Genomic DNA, 21,317 nt, shown 5'->3' with positions numbered 1-21,317 from the left:
AAAGAATACTAAAAATTTTAATAACTATGAACTAAATTATATTAATTCCGTATTTTCTATATTCTTTTTTCCACATTCACAATATTGAATTGTAGTAAATTAATTAATAATTTAATGTAAAAAATATCTATATAAAAAAATAAACTATAATATAATCAATTAATTTAATTTTAAATATTTATTTTTATATAATTAAAATAATTATAGAATAACTGGTAAAAAATAAAAAAGTCCTAAACTAATATGTGCACTACTAATAATAATATAAGAAATGATTTCACCCTAAACTATATAAACATAAACAAATAGTAGAACCAAATAAATTGTAAATTATATAAATAGTATAACCAAATATAATGAATGAAAAAAGTACAGTTGAATTTAGTTTATAATTCACTAGTTTATATGAATCATGATAGTGCACTATTACTATAATTGGAATTAATATAAGAACTCGCCAATCTCATATGCGCTCATATGCAAATAACTTTGCCGCTCAAGGCACTACTCCAAGAAGGCTCTACTCTAAGAAGGCTCAATTTGCATGTGAAATTTGCTCCAAGAAGGCTCCATTTGCATATGGAATTTTCTGTTATTTCTTCTGAAAATAGAGTGGAGAGGGATATAAATAAAAAATAAGATGAAGATGAAGTGCACTAAACTGTAATAGAGATAAGTGTTGTAAAGTGATGGCATGTCAAAAGTCATTTGAGATGTACACATTTTTGTCCAATCCAATCACTGGCATTTAGCTTTAAAAAGGTGATAAAAAATAACCTAATGACATCTATAACAACTTTTAGAGGACCTTCACAAGGAACAACAAGAGAGAGAACAACATAAGTTATTTAATGGTATCAATAAACACAAACACGTAGCTAATAATAGTATAAACACGTAACAAGCATTTATTTGTGTGTGAGCTCTGTGCAAGAAATTTATTATTTATAAGATAGAAGCTCATGAAAAATAAAACCGAAAATGAAGGCTTTGCATATATAATAGCTCATCTCACATTCTGCAATCTTGTAAAAAAATACCACCATTTATATGTGTTAAGATAAACTCTGTTTTAGCAATTGGCAAGCATGTCATTATATGCCTGCATATTCTAATGGTGAAATTGATTTAGCTTCCTTCCAAAGAAAACTATCACACCTCAATTTAGTATGCATATTAACATATAATGATTTACTTCATGATTAATAAAGTATAAATGAAAATAAATAAGAATTTGCAGTACATAGCACATTTCTTACATGTTAATTCACCTTAAGATCTTCATGCAACACTTATTGTCTCCTCCTCTATCAACTGGACATATAATTTTTAGGTTACTTAGGTATATCACATATATTGAATTTTAATTTGAAATTATTTCAAAGTCTCCATAAAATCTTTGCTCGAAAATTTGCACACCAAGCCATTGCTATAGTGTGTTCTCCCGTAGATTATACATTATGCAAACATCTATTGTAATTATTTGATGATTCATTATGCAAATATCTATTATAATTATTTGATGATTCATTTAATCTATGAACAAGGAAACTATATAATGATCTTTGATTTTAGAATAGCAGTTCTTAATAGGAGTTGTTATCCCAATAAGAGATTATTACATTGGAAACCATTTACAAAATTCCCAAATTAATGGCAAGCCAACCATGGAATCATCTTTTATTTATACATAGAAAAAATCCAAAAAGTAATCACTATAATTTTAACATATATTACTGATAGCTCCAAAATGAGCTTGTGACATTCATTTACTTCATTCTATTAAAATATCTTAAAACGAAATTTAACATATGGGCTATAAATTCATACAAAGGAGAACCAAGATTGAATTGAAACAAATAAAGTTAATAAGATAGAAACCTCACTTATTTTGATCACAAATATAAAACGATACTAGTATTCCTCTTAATTACACTATTAAACCTCCTTAACAACATGAAACATTCTATAATAGCTAATATAGAAGGAAGATAATTCACGAACCTCGAATCTAAAATCATTAATATGCGATATTAAATTATAATTATAAAATTTAGAATTATAATTATAGAATTACATAAATATATTGATTAATTTATTTTTATTAGCCAATCAAAACAAAATAAAATTAGTGTTTTTTATTGTTTATCGGTATTTTTGGCTATGTCATTATTTCTCTTTTCCCACTTTTATCTATGTCATTTATATTTATAGAATTATAAATATAGAGATAGATAAATATTACACTAAAGTATAGCTATGTGAATAGCAATTATTTTTCAAGTAAAGTATTATCATCGTGCAATTGCATAATTTATTTGATATTTACATTATTTTTTTTTATAAAATATGGCTTTTAATATTTATTTGTAATAATAGAATTATTAAAAATTAATTTTTTTCTCCTTTACGTTATTTTTCTTATAAAATATTGATTTTGATATTTAAAATTTTAATATTACTTTTAGTCATAATTGAATTAGAATTGAAATTTTAACTCTTTTCTTAAATATATTGATTTTTAATAGCTAATTAGTAAGGAATATAAATATTGTGTAACACATGTTTAAATAAAAAATTAGTAATATTTAAATGTTTAAATAGTAATATATTGTAATAAATTATTTTTTAATAAAAAATAATAAAATATTTTTGTGGTCAGATTAGAGAAAGTAATGGGTAAGGTACTACAAAAATAATCTGCTTGAATTCGATTAATATTTTCAAAATTCAAACTCGATTATTATTAAATGGAAAATACTCAAATTCATTTAATTTTATATATTTTAATTAACAATTTATATAAAAACTATTTTTTATTAATAATTTATATTGAAAAATTTAATTATTTTATAAAATATTTAAATTTTATTTTATTTAAATAAAATATATAAAAATTTATAAATACCATTATAAAAAATATATATATTATATTTAATTAAATATTTATATAAATAAATTTAATAACAAATATTTCATATGCATAATCCGTAATAAATATTAAATTCCAAAATCAACCCATTCAAACTCGATTATATGTTTCCAAATTCGTTCAATTACGTTGAATAAATCCAATACCCGCAAAAGTTCGACCCGTGAGATCCTTGGCCAGATATGAAAAAGGATACCCATCTCTGTCGCGTAGTATCGAGAGCGGAGCAAAATTGGAAAAAAATTAATCGTGTCGAGGCTGGTCGGATAGAGCCCGGAACGATCGCCATCCATGGACAAAAGGATAATATATAAATGGATCACAAAAGCCACAATGGCTAGAGACACTACGGGACGCAATCTTTTCCCTCCACCAGCACACAACTCAATCCTGTAACACAACCAAACTGTGAAACTGACTTCACCCTTCTCATCCTCTCTCACTCTCTCTTCCAAGCGCCAATTCAAAGATTTCAATATCTAAGTTCCTCAAACAATGTTACTCCTGCCTCCGCCTTCTTTACACCCCTTTCCCGCCAATCTCAGTTCCAATTTTTCGCCGATAAATCCTATACAATCACCGTTCAGGTCCTTTCCCCAGCCACCTCGGGCCGTTAACCGTCGTCGCAACGACGATGTCGATGCGTTTACAAAGAAGTCTGGTTACATATTCGAGCTCGGTACCAGCGAAGCTGACTCTTTAATCGATTACGATATTAAAAGAATTGCTGCGATTTGTAGGAGGAAACCGTTGATTTTGTTTCGAAGATTGTTTCAGATTGGTACTACTTTTGGGGGGTGGTTTGGGGCTCGTTACATTGATGGCCTTGCTGAGAAATCTGATCAAATGTTCAAGGTTTGAGAGCAAGACAATTTTTTTTTCTTCTAATTGTTAGTGTTTTTATTTTTTTTATTTTTTTTATTTTTTCTTTCTATGAAGGAAATTTTAGTGGGCATACACTTGTTAAGCATATAACGTCTAGTTATAGTATGTCAGTTTCTGTTTCCGTAGGTGAGTTGGTTATATTTGCTTCTCCGACTGTGTTCAGTTGTCTTGAACATCTTATCGTTTCTGCTAAATTTGGTGTTTGAGTACTCAGAGAAGGAAAAACCTTGTGATTTTGTCTCAGTATCCAAAATTTGGTGTTCTATTGGAAATGTTACGTAGTGGAGCATACTAAAATGTGACTGGTGTTGAATCATAAATAAAAACTTATTCATTACATTCCTTACACCCAGTTATTGTTTTAACTTTAAGGGAACACTGGCTAAGACCATATCATTGGCTGGAATTTTTTGTGCCAGGGTGTTGGCGTTTGAGGAAATTTGCTATGAATGACTAGAATTCTTAGGCATGATTCGGGGGCTGTAGTCACAGCCTTAATGTCTCTGATGTCTGATTTGATTTTCATTTTTGGTGCACAGTAATCATGGTGTTTTTGTGCGTTTAATGGACTCATGCTCTTTTTTTTTTTTTTTTTTTTTCTTATGTTTTTCGACCGCAGATTAGAGCTGCAGATCTTCGGAAAATATTGCTGGAACTTGGTCCTGTATGTTTTGCGTTTTAATATTCACAAATTTGGTTTTCAGTAGTTGTTGTGCTTCTAGTACTATTTGTTTTGGTTTTAAGATTTGTCCAGAAAAAAGAGAGAAGGGTATATAGATAGATAGTGTCTTTTGAGTAAGTTGTTTTTCTTCTTTCTGTTTTCAGGCCTATGTCAAAATTGCACAGGCTGTTTCATCTCGAGCTGTAAGTAGTCATATCTCTGAAGCAGCAAAGCTTTTCAGTTCTTGCCCATATTTTGTTATTAGGAAGCATCAAGCATCCCTTTTTATAGGGTGCATTTGATGTTTAATTAGGTTACTTATAAGTCGTAACATGATTGCTTTTAGTGTAGGTGATGTGGATCTTGGCTAGGCCCATTGTGATGTATTCTTCTTAAACTATATTACACGTACAAATGGAATGAATAGTATATTCTCATGTTAATGTCATAACATTATTTGAAATATATAGTCCATATCATGTAGTCATATGGTAAATAAAGGAGCATTTTCCAAAATGATAAAGAAATAATTCAGAACTTGATAGGATGAAATGAACAGAGGATTAAATAATAGAAAAGAAAAAGAAATTGTCTAATTAATTCATTTTTCACTAATGAGAATCATAAAATTAGAATTTTATTTGTAAATATTTTACGATTTTGTTAAATTTCAATTTACATGCGCAATTCAAAGCAACAGACACTTGAATTGAATTGAATCACAAGATCTGAATAATAATTGTATAATTTTAATACAATCTCCCTCATTCCCTCCCACCCCGAAATGTTCATTTGAAAAATTATTGCTTGTCACTCCAGCTATTAAGCAGGCTTCAATTGAGCATTGTTGTTGTTGTTTTTTTTTTTTTTTAGGGAAGTGCGAGTCTATGGTTAAAAAACATAATAATAGCCAATTGTAATGTACTTTATGGAAGGTCATTTTAGGACTTGAAATTTGGTGGACTACTACAATATCCTCAATATATTTGGATGATAACTTGTTAAAAGTTGTATTATTTTTACCTCTCTCCAGTTTTTAGGATAGTTTATGTCTAATCTTGGTTACTGCCTATAAATTATTAACAGGCCAAACAGTAAAGGGTGTAGAGATTATTTTGTGCAACACCTTAAATAAAGTAAATGTCTTTGAAAAGTTTACATTAGTTTCTCTGAGGCACTCTTTTAATTTTTTTTTTGTTTAAATATTTAAAGGAGGAAGAGGGAGGTGGTTAAGAGTATCTAAGCATGTAACATGACTATGATATGTTATACTGAATGTCATATTTTTGGCTTTTGATTTGAGTAATATTTTTTATGCCCCCACTGATCTAAATTCTGGCTCCACTACTGTTCATGATGTGGTTATTAAATCATAATATCTTGTAAGATTAGGTTTGCTTTCACTTCAGTGCAGAACAAAAAAGAATATATGTTGCAAGTAGGATAATATCAGCATATTTTTCTTGTAGGATTTGATACCACCATCATACCTTGATGAACTTTCACTATTGCAAGATCGAATAGCTCCATTTTCCTCAGAAATTGCTTTCAATACAATAGAACAGGAACTTGGATTGCCAGTAGACGAGCTTTTCTCGGAGATTTCACCAGAGCCTACTGCTGCAGCATCCCTTGGGCAGGTGTGTTCTTAATTATGTACCATGACTTATGATGTAGGGATTAATTTACAGTGTGTGTGTGTGTGTATTAATATGAAATGTTTTGAGTTATCCAATTGAAAATGCAAGTGACTACTCTCTTCCCGTCTCTTTCTCATGTGTGTGCATGCATACATATAGGTCTATCAAGCAAGGCTTCGTCATAATGGACAGCTTGTTGCTATTAAAGTGCAGAGACCAGGAGTCCAGGCTGCTATTGCCCTAGACATACTAATCTTGCGTTCTATTGCAGGAGTGGTGAAGAGAGCAGGCAAATTTAACTCTGATCTCCAGGTACTACACTTATCATACTTAATGAAACTTGAAACATGGGTTTTATTCTTTAAATTATTATGTTAATAACTAAGAAGCACATGCTTCAATTTGCAGGCAGTTGTTGATGAATGGGCATCAAGTCTTTTTCGGGTAAGTTTTGTCCATTAAATGTTACTTATAAAAGCAATTTTTCTTTCTGATTGCATAATATCTTGCCTACACTTTTGCTTTCATTTCTTTTCTAGTGTATGAATTGTGTGTTGTCTGTGTACACTTGGTCGCACCTGCCTTATTTACTTTAGGAAATTTTAATTATTTTCACATTAAAAGGGAAACTCTTATGCTGTAATCAAGCACTACTTTTGATGCTGGGGGCAGTTTAACCAAAATTGCTGCTGATAATGTAGATTTTATTACTACTGTTCCCAAGTCTTTGCAAGATTTGTATACAATCCTTTTGAACTTTCTTTTGTTGAGCACATGATCAGTCTTGGTGCATTGTTGATGGTTTCTCTTTTTCAACTGATAAAGGGTGTCTAAGCATGTCGAAATTTGAATAAGATGGTATAAGTGCAGTTAATACATGTTGGTGCTATGTTCATTTCAACCACAAGTTTTATCATCAAACTCTCTGTAAATGGAAATTTGATTTTCTCCCTTATTTGGGATTGGGCCAAGCAATTTTCATTGTTGTGTTGTTATTTGATGTAGCTTTTGATTTAGTAAGTAAATAAATCCATCTATAGAGCAGAGTATGAAATTGATTATGTCTCCCTCTACCAAACAGTCAAATAAATGATCAAATAAATGATGCTACAAACAAATGGATTGAATTGAATACAACTCAACTCAACTCAACTAAGCCTTTATCCCAAAAATTTGGGGTCGGCTATATGGATTCGCTTTTTCCACTCTGAACATTGAATTGAATACAAATGATATTTTTAGCTAAAGGAAAAAAAAAAAAAATCAGAGTATGTCCTTCTGGTATTTTAGTTTTTAATTATCTTTATTGACTTTGTAAAGGATAGTCTTGTCCTTTTCAAACTCTAATAAACTTTTTAACTATAGGTGGTTGCCATTTCACTTGCGAGGCCCTTTAATTGTGGATTGCATTATGCATTTTCTGTTGTTAGATGAATTTCCATTAACTATATGTTACTTTTAGCTAATTTGAGGAATATTCTTAGAACTTCATATTGAATACAGGTAAATCACATTGAATGCAGGAGATGGACTATGTGAAAGAAGCAAATAATGGACTTAAGTTTAGGTAAGAGAATATTAAAAAAAAAAAATCTAGACTTGCTATTTTTGTTATTGAAATTTTCTGCCTATTATAAGCATTATTTTTTTTTCTAACACCTAATAGACTCCTGTTTGCACTTTTTCAATTTGTTAAAGGAAAATGGTTATTGATGTGTTACATATCATGCACCAAATACTTTTCCCTTTGGGAGCCGCCCAACAATTGTTTATAAAGTTATTTATTTTTTTGGAGATTTTTATTTGGTTGGCTCACAGTTGATTCCTTTTATTATTTCTTTGTTTTTTATTGCTTTGGGCTGAAAAACTAGTCATTGAGGACAGAATTGTTCAGAGGTGTTTGTAGTACTGTATCAGCTTCGATTTGGAGAGTCTTTGCATAATGCTCTTAACTACAAATTATGAGTGGAGCCAAAATGGAAAAGCGAAAAAATGTCTTAATAAAAGACGATATTTTAATAATTTTTGTCAATAATAAGGGGATCTTGGCATCTCAGCGCAGCAATTTTTACTATTGTTCCTTTTCCTCAATTAAATGATTAAAAAAATTCTCTCTCACTATTGCAACTAGGAAGAGCCATTATCAAGCTTTCCTTTATATTATACATTCCTCACTCAAATTTCCTTTTAAATAGTTTCAGGGCCTTCTAATATGTGATTTACATGTCAGTTTTGAGTTTCTGATTATTTGACAATCATTTTACAAAGTATATTCATAAAGATTTCTAACTTATGGGTTGTATTTTGTGCAAGTTCTGTGAGTAATGCATCCTCAAAGTAGATGCGTAGATGCAGTGATATTTTGCGAGTGAAATTGGATATTTTCATACCATGAATTGCATGGTTGTTGCATATATCCTTTGCTTCATCAAGGCATGGTGCTTTAAAACTAGAAATAATATTAACTCTCCATGCTTGTTTATATATTGCATGTAATTTTCTAACTGACAGTGTAAATGACTGAAGAAGCATGCTTGCAAAGTTTTCAGACAGTACTTAAGTTCTCATATACAGAAAAGTTTCCTTGAATCATGCCAAGGCAGTGGAGCATTCTGATTTTGTTTATGCTTTGTTTATTATTTCATCGACAAAAAAATGCACATACTTGTATATTCTGGTATTCTACTTTGCAATTTATTCTCTGTTAACGTTATGCTAAATGCTTAAACAGGAAGCTTTATGGTGGCATACAAGATGTTTTGGTTCCAGAAATGTATATGGAACTCACAACTCAAAAAGTCCTTGTAATGGAATGGGTCGAGGTACTTCTTGTTCCCTAGTTGTTGTGTGTCTATTTGTTCATTTTGACAAGGAAGATCACTAATGGGAACCAAGGGCATAAGAATAACCCAATTACAAAAGGAAGGGAGTTATTAACAGGAGAGAGTAATAGAAATGATAGCAATGTGAAAATCAGCAAAATGTTTTGCACAATTCAAAATCTGATGTTCCTAGGTGACCAATCTCTAACAGTGTAGTTCCTCTTTACTGAAAACTGTTGTTTTTTTTTTTTTTTCATCCTTACCAGAAATTGTGAAGCACCAAAATAAGAGCCATTTTCCCTCAGAGGATGCATGCCCTTCGATTCCCATGACTCAATTGATCTTGCTACTGAATATGCAACTCACTTAACTTCCTAGTTTAAGGACAATGTCGAGACAAGTTTTGCATAAATGCTGCTGCCTAATCACCATGATTTTTCCTTTCCTTTTCTCTTTATCATTTGAAATATTATCAATAGTCAAAGCCCTCTTTAAGTAACCTTTCAAGGGATAAAGCAAGCTTAAACGATGCACAAACCATCCAAATTGTTTTCATGGATAATTGGTTTATTTGTTCTTTTAGGTATCTTTAATAATGGGATGACAATAGGATTTCCAAATTACCATTCTCATCTCCCTTTGTTTATTCCTATTCTCCCTTATGCACACTAGACCATGTCATGCAACAAACAAATAAAAAAAATTGAAAAGTTTCTTAGCTTCTAATCTTGAGCATTCCATGTAGAAACACATCCCAAGTTTTCCCTCTAGAGGATGATTGCATATGGATGTTGACTATGGCATCCTTGTCCCTAACTATTAAGAAACGGTCAATTAATTGGCTTTTAATTGAGGATTTGCTGCATTCAATTGCAATGCCAAGAAAAAAAAAATCAATTAACTGTTGCCCACATCAAATATGACATAAAGAAAAAGCTCATTTGACCTCTTTCTAACAAATTCACTTTCGCCATCATATGTTACCTTAACCACCTTTGTTGTGCACCTATTATGATTCCATTCCACACCTGATAATCATTGATTTTCAGATGTTGTTTATCAACATCCTGCTTCACCACATGGTCTTCAATCTCATTGCACACATTGCCTCAAAGAAATTTCTAATTAAGCAGTTTAATAATTTGATAAACACTACAAATTCTTAAAATCATATTGCTATTATCTTTAGATTCACTTCAAATATTCAAGTTCACTTTAATAGAGTACAACTAACTAATAGAATCTTAGCCGAGTTCAACTGTGTTGAAATTAGCCAAAAAGAAAAAAGAAAAAACTCAAAACGGTACTCAAATCATGCTGGTAATGTGGTTGTCTATCGCCAACCACTATCATATGCTGTCCCCAACAACATTGATTTGCGACACCACCCACTCCTGAATCTCCTCCTGGCAACTCCAAAAGTCTTCCAATCTTATCATTGAATAAGGTATAGGGAAAAGAAATGTGAAATAAATTGAAGATTGGGGAGTATATTTTGTAAGGATAATCCCTCAATTGTTGATCAACTGTTGTTGTCTATAGTATAGCATGAATCATTTAGCAAACTCTGATCAATTACTAATTGACCATATTGTTGAATTTGCTTCCTGATCATGAGATAGGATCACAAGTCAACGAACTTTGACTTCATTTATTTTTCCTTGAAAGAAAGTAAGGTAATTGTTTTTCATCTTTAGTTGCTATTTGCTTTAGCTTGCAAAAGGTTTGTTTCAGTTAAAAATCATAGGCCCACGAGTGTTGATCAACAAATAGGCAAGCCTCCATGTCATTTTGTTTTGGTATTGCCCCATTTATAAACCCTTCCATTTTCACATGCACAGCCGATGTGGGACATTGTCTCTTAAGTCCATATTCCAACACTGCTTCTCAAATGTAGCTGGGTTCAGCTCAGAGCCTCAGACTTCATAGACCCAATTGTTACTTGGCATTGCATGGGATGACTCATCTAATTTGGGTATGGCTCCTCTTGGCTTTGCTCTCAAAGTCTAGCTTCTCTTAGCTAGCCCATGGGTCGACCTAAGTCTGGCTTATATTGGCTCAGCTCACAAGTTTGGGTCATTCAGGCTCAGTCCACAATATTTTTGGGCCCAGATCTATGGCCATTGGCCATCACTGCTTCAATACCATATTGAAAATTAAGGCCCACAAGTGTGGATCGATAAAAACCCAAACCACCATGCTAAAATGGGCTTGAAATTGGGCTACCTATTGCCAAAATGGCCTAAGGCATTTTGGTTTGGCTTTGACCCATTTATAAACCCTTTCATTTCATGTGCCACTGATGTGGGACTTTGTCCTTTAAGTCCATATTCCAACAGTTTCTTGCATAGATCACATTCCTAAGTGGTCATTTTCTATCTTATTTGATGTCCCTAAAAAAAAAAAGGATATACCAAACACAAATACTCTTTTTGTTGGCTGCCCATCTACTTACCCGCCAAGACTACATTTTTTTTTTTTTTATAGAACTAACAAAAGAATATTTAGCCACCAAGACTGCTCACTTTCATCCACCATCCCTCCATTGCCCCTCTCTCGAAGAAAAAGAAATAACTCTTGAATATATGCAAGTCCTGCATTTGAGGATAAAGAAATTACTCCTGAATTTGGTACAAGTGGTGTTCTGTTCCTGGACTGATATATTTCAAGATGACAAGATCTGTATCAAATGGCAACTGCACAAAATTGTTGCCCAAATATGCTCTTTTGAAAGATAAGTTAACTATGAAATTCTCCTTCTCTCTCTAATACCAGTATATCTCACACATAACTTTTGCCTTGTGATGCAGTCAATGAAAACTAGATTTAGGAATTATTTTTTTGAATTTTTAATTGTGAAATTAAGATATTTAGTTTGCATTTTCTAGTAAAATTTTTATTAGGAAGTTTAGATTTCTATTTTTTAGGAATATTTAAAAAGTTACAGTAGGTTTAGAATTTCATAGGTAGTATTAGTTCAGTATTTTCCTATTTTGAGATTCCTAATTCTTGTAGTAGTAGGATTAGTTATTAGTCTATAAATACCTATGTAATTTAGTTATTTTTCTAGAGTTATTTTTATTGACAATTGAGAATTAATAGAATTTTGTGGGCTTTATTTCTTTTTCCTTTTAGTGTGTACTGTTGGTTCTACATCACCTTGTACATGTGTTGTTGTTGTTGTTGTTCTTCTTCTTATTATTATTTTTTTCTTTTTTTTTTAAACAGGGGCAAAAGTTGTCTGAAGTGAAGGATATTTACTTGGTTGAGGTATTTTTTGAAACTATATGTCAATTCTGTGGTTTTTGTTTTGATGATTATTCTATGTACCTTTATTGTACGGTTCTGTGGCTGAGTCAAATTACTCTTTTCTGGAGTTGAATAGGTAGGAGTTTACTGTTCATTCAATCAACTTTTGGAATATGGATTCTATCATGCTGATCCACACCCTGGAAACCTTCTTCGTACATCTGATGGGAAACTAGCTTATTTAGGTATTTTTGCTGAGTTTTGATTACTTAGATTGTAAATTCCCCCTCTTATCATGTTTCTTTTAATTCTTTACATAATCTCATATTTTTAAGGTGTAAATTTTGTATGGCATTATGTTATGCATGACATGAGCTTCTCCAACTACTTCTTTAAACTTCTGAGGTTAGTGTGTGCCAGTTTGTTTGATTATTGCTCTTGATGCTGCATCTTGTGCTAAGCTGATTTTTTGTTAATTTGGTAGACTGAAGTGTGATTTTGTCAGGCCTGGTTTGGGGGGAGTTGGTTGTTGATTATAAAGTTTGGTATAGCCTTATATAGGGTGTATATTGGATCATTGATGGAAAACCTGTTATCAAACACTGTCAGGTAATTGCATTATTATATTTTAAAAAGGTTTCTTAAAAATAAAATAGAGTGAAGTCTTTGATACAAATTCTTGGACATGGAAATGAATATTTAATGATTTTTAAGCTTAATGCTTTGGTCGTCACTTGCAATCTGCATTATAAAAGGAAAAAAAATGAATGACATCTTTTGTTTTGATTCTGTATCTATTACTGTTTTGCCTGCGTCATGGGAACTGCATAATACAACATATTGTGTTAATGAAAGGTATGTACTCTTCAGAATTAACTTTTATCGTCTTTCCCTGCCAGATTTTGGAATGATGGGTGAATTTAGACAAGAACTCCGTGATGCATTTATTGAAGCTTGTCTCCATCTTGTAAATCGTGATTTTGATTCACTGGCTAAGGACTTCGTTACTCTTGGGTATGTTTATTATCCATCTTCTAAGCCAATTGCTGGGGAAATTATTCTCATTGATGTGGGTATATGTAAGGCTGAATTACTTTTTGCTTTACAGGTTTCTTCCACCAACTGCAGACAAGGAGGCTGTTACAAAAGCTTTAACAGGTTTTATTTCATGTGTTTGGGAGGCTCTAATTCCAAATCACTGCATTTGTTGTTGGATTGTCCTGAAGTTATATTTTTGGAGTTATATTTTAAGTGTCTCCGATATCACCTGCATATTTGTAGGTGTCTTCCAAAATGCTGTTGCAAAAGGAGTCCGCAATATAAGTTTTGGAGACCTTTTGGGAAACTTGGGAACTACAATGTAATGCGTTCTCATTGCAACTTTCAAATTTTAGACTCACAAGATATATGCTTCATGTATAACTAATTTGCGATGTTATTTAGAGGTGGATTTGGATTTGTGTTTCAAGTGAAAAAATGATAAAATTCAAATACCCATTCATTTGAATTCTTATCAGTCGAAATGTACCCTTAAAAGTGCTGATTATGTTTTTCAAATGAGTTAAGTGATTGTATGTTCATTATTTGCAGGTACAAGTTCAAATTTCAAATACCTTCCTATTTTTCTCTTGTCATCCGGAGGTAGTCATATTACTGCATCATATGAACGCAACAATTCGCGAAGAGTTGTTGATAGTTCTAAGTTCTTTATGGCTCCTCTTATTCCACAAATATTAATATTGCCTGCCTAAATTTCCAATTCCTTTTTCTGGATCTTAGTCTTGCAGTGTTGGAGGGCATTGCTATCAGTTTTGACCCAAATTACAAAGTTTTAGGTAGTACATATCCATGGATTGCTAGAAAAGTACTAACTGACAGCTCACCAAAGTTGAAGTCGTCTTTGCAAGGCCTGCTTTACAAGGCATATCTGCAAACTTTTCCATATTGTTAGATAAACATTGTTCTGTGTTCAGTACTAAGCATTCCAAAATCCTGATTCCCTTTTCAGGATGGTGTTTTCAGAATTGATCGTCTAGAATCTCTACTTTCGGAAGTGAGTTTCTCTATTTTTCTCTCTTAACTTTTCTGACTCTTAACCTGTTTTCAGCTTGATTGCTGTAATTATCAAATATTACAGCTGCTGATTTCTTAGTGAAATAAATTTCCCTGTGAAATGTATTCTCCTTTGTATTCTGATTATAATACTTGATTTATTCCATCAAAATGATGCTAAAGTGCTTTGGAGTGGTGCTGTATTTACAGTCTGATAAAGCATTTGAATGAAGAGGAGTGCCGACATTTTCAAAAATCAAAGTCTTATCTTAATTTATTGTGGGATAATATAGTTTTTCTTGGATTTTTTGTGGGCAAGTGCTTTGGAGGGCTTTACCTTTTCAAGTCTTCTTAAGTAACCTTATTAGGTAGTTAGATTGTTTAAGAGGACTCCTTATCCTCCTTTCTGTAATCTTTCTTTGCCCTTAAAAATATCTCCTTTATTTTGTTGTCTAACCTGGGCATTCCTGCATTGTCTCGACTCCCTCAGTAGCTTTTATCAGAATGGATCATGACTTGGAGACTGCCCAACATCACACAAATTTGGGCTTTGAATTTTTTTTTTCTTTTTTTTGTGTCTTGGGACTGCTGCACCTTCCCTAGATAATACTTGGGTAGTTGGGGTGATATGTTACTTGAGTTCCAACCTTATCCAGCCCACATATGCAATTCTTGTTCCCTTTTTTTTTTTTTTGAAAAGAAACATATTATTTTTATATTGAACTGTGCTTATTGTAGGTCAACATCAACATTGAATATTGAAATTTTGGTTAAATTTCAGCCAAGTCACAGAGGTATAGCAAAGTCCACACATTGGGTAAATTATATATTTTATAAAATATTATTTTTTATATTTATAATTATTTAATATAAAATAATAAAAATATAAAATATAAGATTTAAATGTAGGGACTATTTTGTTAATAAAATAAAATTTTAGGGAATAAATTGTTTTAAATTGAAAAGCAATTAACTGAAGAGACTAATTTATTAACGTAATTTAAAATTTGAGGTCCAAATTGCTACTCAAAAACAAACTGGGGACTAAACTGTGGATTTTGCTATACCTCAGAGATTTAGTTGTAATTTACCCTAAAATTTTAAGCAAATGATGTTCAACCAGACTGATGGACCAGATGTGTTGTGGGATATGTCTGATAATAGTTGTCAATTTTGAACCTTTGTACCTGGCCTGATTCATTGTTTTCATTTTCTAATCTCCCTTTACCAATAACAAGTGAAATGATGGGCTTATCAAGCTAAAATTCCATATCTTTTCTTGCTTATCCAGCTAAAATTCCATATCTTTTCTTTCTTTGTTCTGATATTGCAGTTATATTGAATTAATTTTTTGCATAATCCCCAATTCCATGGCAGTCCCTTCGTGCTCGTACTGAGAGGGCCTTGGTTAAAAGCCGAGTAGGACAAACTAGTTCCAATGTGGCTATCAAGCAAATCCTTTCCTTCACATTAACTGAGAAGGTTTTCTTGTTACCCTATGTTTTTTATTATTTTCATATAATTTTGTGACTTAATTCATTAATGAGAGGAACTTCCTACTCTCTTTTTTTTTTCATTTAATTTTTAATCTAAAATATTGGCAGGGTGCCTTTGTGAGGGAAATACTTCTTCAAGAAGTTGCAAAGGTAAGGGTTTTTTTTTTTTTTTTCCCTTATGTATCACATCTATGCTTATTGATTACTCTCAGTACTGAATGATCAAGAGACAAGACTTGAGGTGATTTTCTTCGCTAATTAGTGATATTGATTTGCATGTGCTGCTAGTTGTTTTGTTGACTTCTTCCAGGACAATTTATTCTTCTGAGATCTTTCTTTACTTGCTACTGGAATTATGTCACTGATGAGACAATTATCAGCATCAACTTATTAGACTACAGCGACATTTATTAGGGGATTGTTTGTCAAATATCGTATAGGCTTGGATTTGTTTGAAATTGAATTAATTATTGGTAGAAAAAAATGCCCAAAGTGCTTTAAATATAAGGGTAAATTATTATTTAGTCCTTGCGGCATGTCAAAATTCATTAACTGGTACTTTATTTTTAAAACCAAATTAAAAGTCATTATATTTTAGTTCTATTAACAAATTAGCCTTTCTGTTAATCTTTTTTGGAATTTCAGAGTCAATCAAAACCCTAAATTAATATTATTATTCCAAAACTATCATTTGCTGAGAAAAAAAGGCTTTCATTTTCCTTATGATTTGGTTTCTTGGTCTTTTTGACATAAAAGCAACAATGAAGATTTTATGACAAACCTTGAGTTTCAGTTTGCAAGTGCAAGGAACAAGGAATTGTGTGGTGGGTTTATGTCTCTTGTGGTGAAAAAAGTCAAGGGGAGATTGAAGGGGCTATCAATGATGTCATGGGTTAACTTGTAATGATTTGTATGTTTAGTATCTGTGTTTGTCCCAGTCAATAACTAGTGAATCTCCTGTCTGTAAAGATTCTTGAAGAATTATAGCTGCGCATAGGAATTTGGTTATATTTTTTTTTGAGGACTTAAAAAACATTTTCCCTAATTTTCTTATAAAATGTGTGAAGAATAAAATGTTTATACTATATTCTGTTTGCCTGTAGATTTTGAGAAATTGCCCAGTTAATCACTATTTTTTTCCTTTTCCTCCATTAGAGTGCATCAGTCTTTTACATGAGAGCTGTGCTAGTTCATATACTACAATCAATTGTTTGTGGGTGTCTGTGATGCATCAAACTACCTTTGGAAATGCATGTAGGGTTTGGATGCGCTTGGGCTAGCAACACTTGATTCTTTAACTTCTGTGGCTATTACAAGCATTCCCTTTGTCGCTTCCTCTCCGTCCTCTTCATTGACTGAGGAAGACATAATGAACTTGAGAATGTTGCGTCGCCTTATGCTACTGTTGTCTGGTCTCCAAAAGAATGGTAGTTCCACTGTGGTAAGTGCTTTTGTTTATTGTCATTGTTACAATTGGATACTTGCGTCGTAGTGGTTCAGAAGTTAAAAGAATGTACCGATATTCTTTTCCATAGAGCTGGTACGCGCACACACACACATACACTCATATATGCACGTGCATGAGAGAACTGATATATACAACAATCAACTGAAACCTAATGTACACTTACTTTTTATGTTCAACAAATCCTTATTAATATACACTTACTATGTTCAATAAATTCTTCCTGTATGACAATATTTCATACCATTTCTAGTTTTCTACTGTATCATATAATCTTAACAGTTATACATTGCAACTAACATTCATGTAGGAGGTGACTGGGAATGTTGCACACAAGAATCAAAATACAAACTTGGAAGAATTATTGCCTGTTTTCTATCAAATTTCATCGGTTCAAGAGATTCTGCCTGTCCTTTCTGTTATTCCTGAGGTAACCTCATTAATAATTATAACATGTGTTCATCTATAAATACAATAGCATGCACACAAAACCACTTATCAACATAAATACTTGTGTGACTTGAATGGCTCTTTAACATGTGGAACCTAGTAGGAAATTGTCACAATAGATAGTTCCATATTAGGGAATGGAAACCTACATTTGCCTTGCATAGGCCTAAGTCTTGATTTTCTGTCTCGGATTAATATGCAGCCATTAAGCCTCATTTTTATCACCTTCTCTGCATTGTTTTATCGTCTGGGCCATTGGGGTGTGGCTTTTTGATCTGGGGCTCTCCATCTCCAAATGGGCTTCATCACCAATTGGGCCAGCTTCTTTATCAAAGACTTTTGCTATGCCTCATTTTTATGCCCTTTCTTTTTGAATTCCTAACCCAATGTGGGACTTCCACATCAAGCCACTTTCCAACAAATTTTAGTTCTACAAGCAGTGAGGATAGCTTTAGAAAGCCATGGCTTCTTTTAACCCAAATGGTCGTTTTGCTGACTAAACCTTACCAATATATGACAGCTCTCACCAGAGCTGCAACAGCAGTTGCTTCTTTTGCCAGCAGATCTGGCTGGACGGTTGATTTCCCGTGCTGCTGCTAGAACCATCAGGAGAATGTTTCTTTGATGTCAACTTGGTTTCAGGGCAAGCGTGATACAAGATAATTCTGTACTTTTCGTTGACAGAAAATTAACTCACAGCTTGTATTTAATTATTTGCCCTAGAATGGGAAGGAGAAGGGCACAAATTACCTGAAAATGGATGGAAGTTTTGCACTTTCTCTTTTTATTTTTTATTACCTTTTTAACTTCATAGTTTTCTTAAATCTTTGGGTTGGAGAGTTATAGCTGTTTACATGGTGTTAATTGCCATGTCAGGAAATGTAAGCCATTGTAAATTTGTGTATAATTTGTTTCTGTACAAGAAGAATTTTATGGAATCCTGTAGGAGACGGGCCTGTGAAGCATTTTTGACAACTTGTATTAATAGTAGGCAATAGCTAAATATATCTGACATTTCCAACTTCCACAATTGATAATATGAAATATTACATATAGATAATTTAGGAGTAAATTTATCAATAAATCTGAAGGTAAACTGCATGGAAGTGTGTGATGAAAACAAGCAAGAATCCACTCACAACTCATAATAAGGAAAATCTGAGAAGTTAGGGAAACGTTTTTGTAGACATGTTATTGGTGGCTTTAGATAGTTCTGAATTTCTACAACCACCTGCAAAAATTCATTGCTAAGAATAGTTAGTTCGTTTCAGAAATTCAAGCGACTCATTGTGTTTACTGTAACTTTGAAAGAATACGCAAGTGGAGAAGTTCAAAATCAAGCGTAGGTGAGATCTCAAGTGCTATGGCAGCTGGTCCCAGATTTGACATATCCTGGAAGCCCAGATTGTGAGCAAGTTCAGTGCATAAACAGGGAGAGGCATTTTTATTAAATTACTGAAGTCCTTAGAGGTGTAGTAAACTTCACATATTAATCCCTGATATGCTTTTGAGTAATAAGTCTGAAGTATGGAAGCTAGATATGGAGGCCAATGATATGTGGATACAGATGGCATCAAAGATTAGAGAAGTAGCTAGAAAAATACTTGGGGAGTCTAAAGGACATGGACCACCCTCAAAAGAGAGATGGTGGTGGAATGAGGAAGTACAAAAGGCAGTGAAGAGAAAAAGGGAATGGTATAAGAAATTACCTAAATGTGATAATAATGAGGCATATGAACAGTACAAGATAGCAAAGAAAGAGGCAAAAAAGGCAGTTAGCCAAGCAAGAGCACAGGCCTTTGAAAAGTTATATGAGAAACTTGGAACTAAAGAAGGGGAGAAAGATATTTATAGATTAGCAAGGAGTAGAGAAAGGAAATGTCAAGATCTCAATCAAGTTAGGTGCATTAAGGATAAAGAAGGAAAAGTGTTGGTGAAAGATGAGGACATTAAAGAAAGATGGAGAAATTATTTTAATGATCTCTTTAATAATAGTCAAAATGGAAATAACGTGAATATAGATTATAGAACAATAGAAAAGAATGTAAATTATACTAGAAGGATTAGATCTTTAGAAGTAAAGGAAGCACTTAAGAGAATGAAAGTAGGTAAAGCCTGTGGACCCGATGAAATACCAATTGAAGTGTGGAAGTATTTGGGAGATATGGGAGTGGCATGGTTAACTAAATTATTTAATAAGATTCTAAACTCAAAGAAAATGCCTGATGAATGGAGGAAGAGTATTTTAGTACCTATTTTTAAAAATAAGGAGACATACAGAGTTGCTCAAACTATAGGAATTAAACTCATGAGCCATACTATGAAGTTGTGGGAGAGAGTTGTCGAGCATCGACTACGTCCTCATACTTCTATCTCTCTCAATCCATTTGTTTTCATGCCCTGTCGATCAACTTTGGAAGCGATCTTTCTCATTATAAGCTTGATTGAGAAATATAGAGATGGGAAGAAAGATCTACACATGGTTTTATTGATTTGGAGAAGGCTTATGATAGTGTTCCAAGAGAGGTCTTATGGAATGCGTTAGAACAAAAGAGGGTCTCTATTAGGTATATACAAGTATTGAAAGATATGTATGAAGGATCAACTACTATTGTTCGCAGTGGGAGGGGACACAAGAGATTTTCCGATCTCAATTGGATTACACCAAGGATCGACCATAAGCCCTTACCTTTTACATTAGTTTTAGATGAACTGAAACATATACAAGAGAGTATTCCTTGGTGCATGATGTTTTGCGGATGATATTGTTCTGATAGATGAGACACAAGAAGGAGTCAATAGGAAGCTAGAACTTTGGAGAAGTACTCTAGAGTCAAAGGGTTTTAAGTTAAGTAGAACGAAGACAGAATACATGCATTGTAAGTTCAGTGAAGGCCAAACTGGTGATAGGGAAGGAGTTAGTTTGAATGGAGTGGCACTGTCCCAAAGTAATCACTTTAAATATCTAGGCTCCCTTCAAGTAGATGGGGATGTGAGGAGGATGTTAGTCATAGGATTAAAGCCTGATGGTTGAAGTGGAGACGTGCCACGGGAGTTTTATGTGGCGTAAGATTCCCAATAAATTAAAAGGAAAATTTTACCGTCTGACCATACGCTATGCTATATGGTAGTGAGTGTTGGGCATTGAAAGAGTCGTATGCATCTAAGATAAGAGTTGCAGAGATGAGAATGTTAAGGTGGATGAGTGGCCATACTAGACTAGATAAAATCCGTAATGAAAGTATTAGAGAAAAGGTAGGAGTGGTGCCAATTGAAGATAAGTTGAGAGAAGGGAGATTGAGGTGGTTTGGTCATGTGAAGCGTAGACATACGGAGGCTCCAGTTAGACAAGTAGAGCACATTAGGCTAGAGGATAGAAAGAAAAAAAGGGGTAGACCTAAATTGACTTGGAGAAGAGTAGTACAGCATGACTTAGAAGCATTACACATTTCTGAGGATTTAACCCAAAATCGTTCAGAGTGGAAAAAGCGAATCCATATAGCCGACCCCAAATTTTTGGGATAAAGGCTTAGTTGAGTTGAGTTGAATAGTTGAGTTGAGTTGAGTTGAGTATGCTTTTGAGTAATAATTTAGTCTTTGTTTAATTCTGCTAACAAATTATTTTCTGTTGTCTAAATTGATTGCTTTTCAATTTAGAATAATTT

The 21,317-nt window shown here is 32.8% G+C and overlaps 1 protein-coding gene across 6 annotated transcripts; it reads left to right on the top strand.

The window, feature by feature from the left end:
- The first annotated feature begins 3,130 nt into the window (after nt 1–3,130).
- Nucleotides 3,131–19,132, top strand: LOC110640539 (uncharacterized aarF domain-containing protein kinase At1g71810, chloroplastic). Of its 6 annotated transcripts, none has more exons than XM_021791874.2 (21): nt 3,140–3,787; nt 4,437–4,481; nt 4,643–4,681; nt 5,948–6,118; nt 6,278–6,430; nt 6,527–6,562; nt 7,642–7,685; nt 8,850–8,940; nt 12,169–12,210; nt 12,326–12,434; nt 13,089–13,203; nt 13,298–13,347; nt 13,471–13,549; nt 13,780–13,830; nt 13,969–14,110; nt 14,198–14,242; nt 15,619–15,723; nt 15,846–15,887; nt 16,996–17,178; nt 17,513–17,632; nt 18,924–19,132. In XM_021791874.2, the coding sequence occupies exons 1-21, from the start codon at nt 3,428–3,430 to the stop codon at nt 18,996–18,998; spliced, it is 2,097 nt and encodes a 698-aa protein (XP_021647566.2). In that variant the 5' UTR covers nt 3,140–3,427; the 3' UTR covers nt 18,999–19,132. The 6 variants fall into 6 exon arrangements, with proteins under 6 accessions (XP_057987170.1, XP_021647566.2, XP_021647564.2 ...); XM_021791872.2 differs by lacking the exon at nt 18,924–19,132 and adding an exon at nt 17,855–18,166; XM_021791873.2 differs by lacking the exon at nt 18,924–19,132 and adding an exon at nt 18,173–18,627 and having other exon boundaries at nt 3,145–3,787.
- Nucleotides 19,133–21,317: the final 2,185 nt, after the last annotated feature.

The sequence above is a fragment of the Hevea brasiliensis genome, chromosome 12 (genome assembly GCF_030052815.1).
Source record: "Hevea brasiliensis isolate MT/VB/25A 57/8 chromosome 12, ASM3005281v1, whole genome shotgun sequence".
NCBI classification, from domain to species: domain Eukaryota; kingdom Viridiplantae; phylum Streptophyta; class Magnoliopsida; order Malpighiales; family Euphorbiaceae; genus Hevea; species Hevea brasiliensis.
Note: the sequence above shows the minus strand (reverse complement) of the source record. Positions and strands in the feature narration are given on the sequence as shown.

What these genes read in the sequence shown, in the direction of transcription:
- LOC110640539 (XM_021791873.2), top strand. Translation starts at nt 3,428, where the DNA reads ATGTTACTCCTGCCTCCGCCTTCTTTACACCCCTTTCCCGCCAATCTC. An exon ending in GGGCATCAAGTCTTTTTCGG is followed by an intron (nt 6,563 to 7,641) that starts GTAAGTTTTGTC and finishes CATTGAATGCAG; the next exon opens with GAGATGGACTATGTGAAAGA. An exon ending in GGAAACTTGGGAACTACAAT is followed by an intron (nt 13,550 to 13,779) that starts GTAATGCGTTCT and finishes CATTATTTGCAG; the next exon opens with GTACAAGTTCAAATTTCAAA.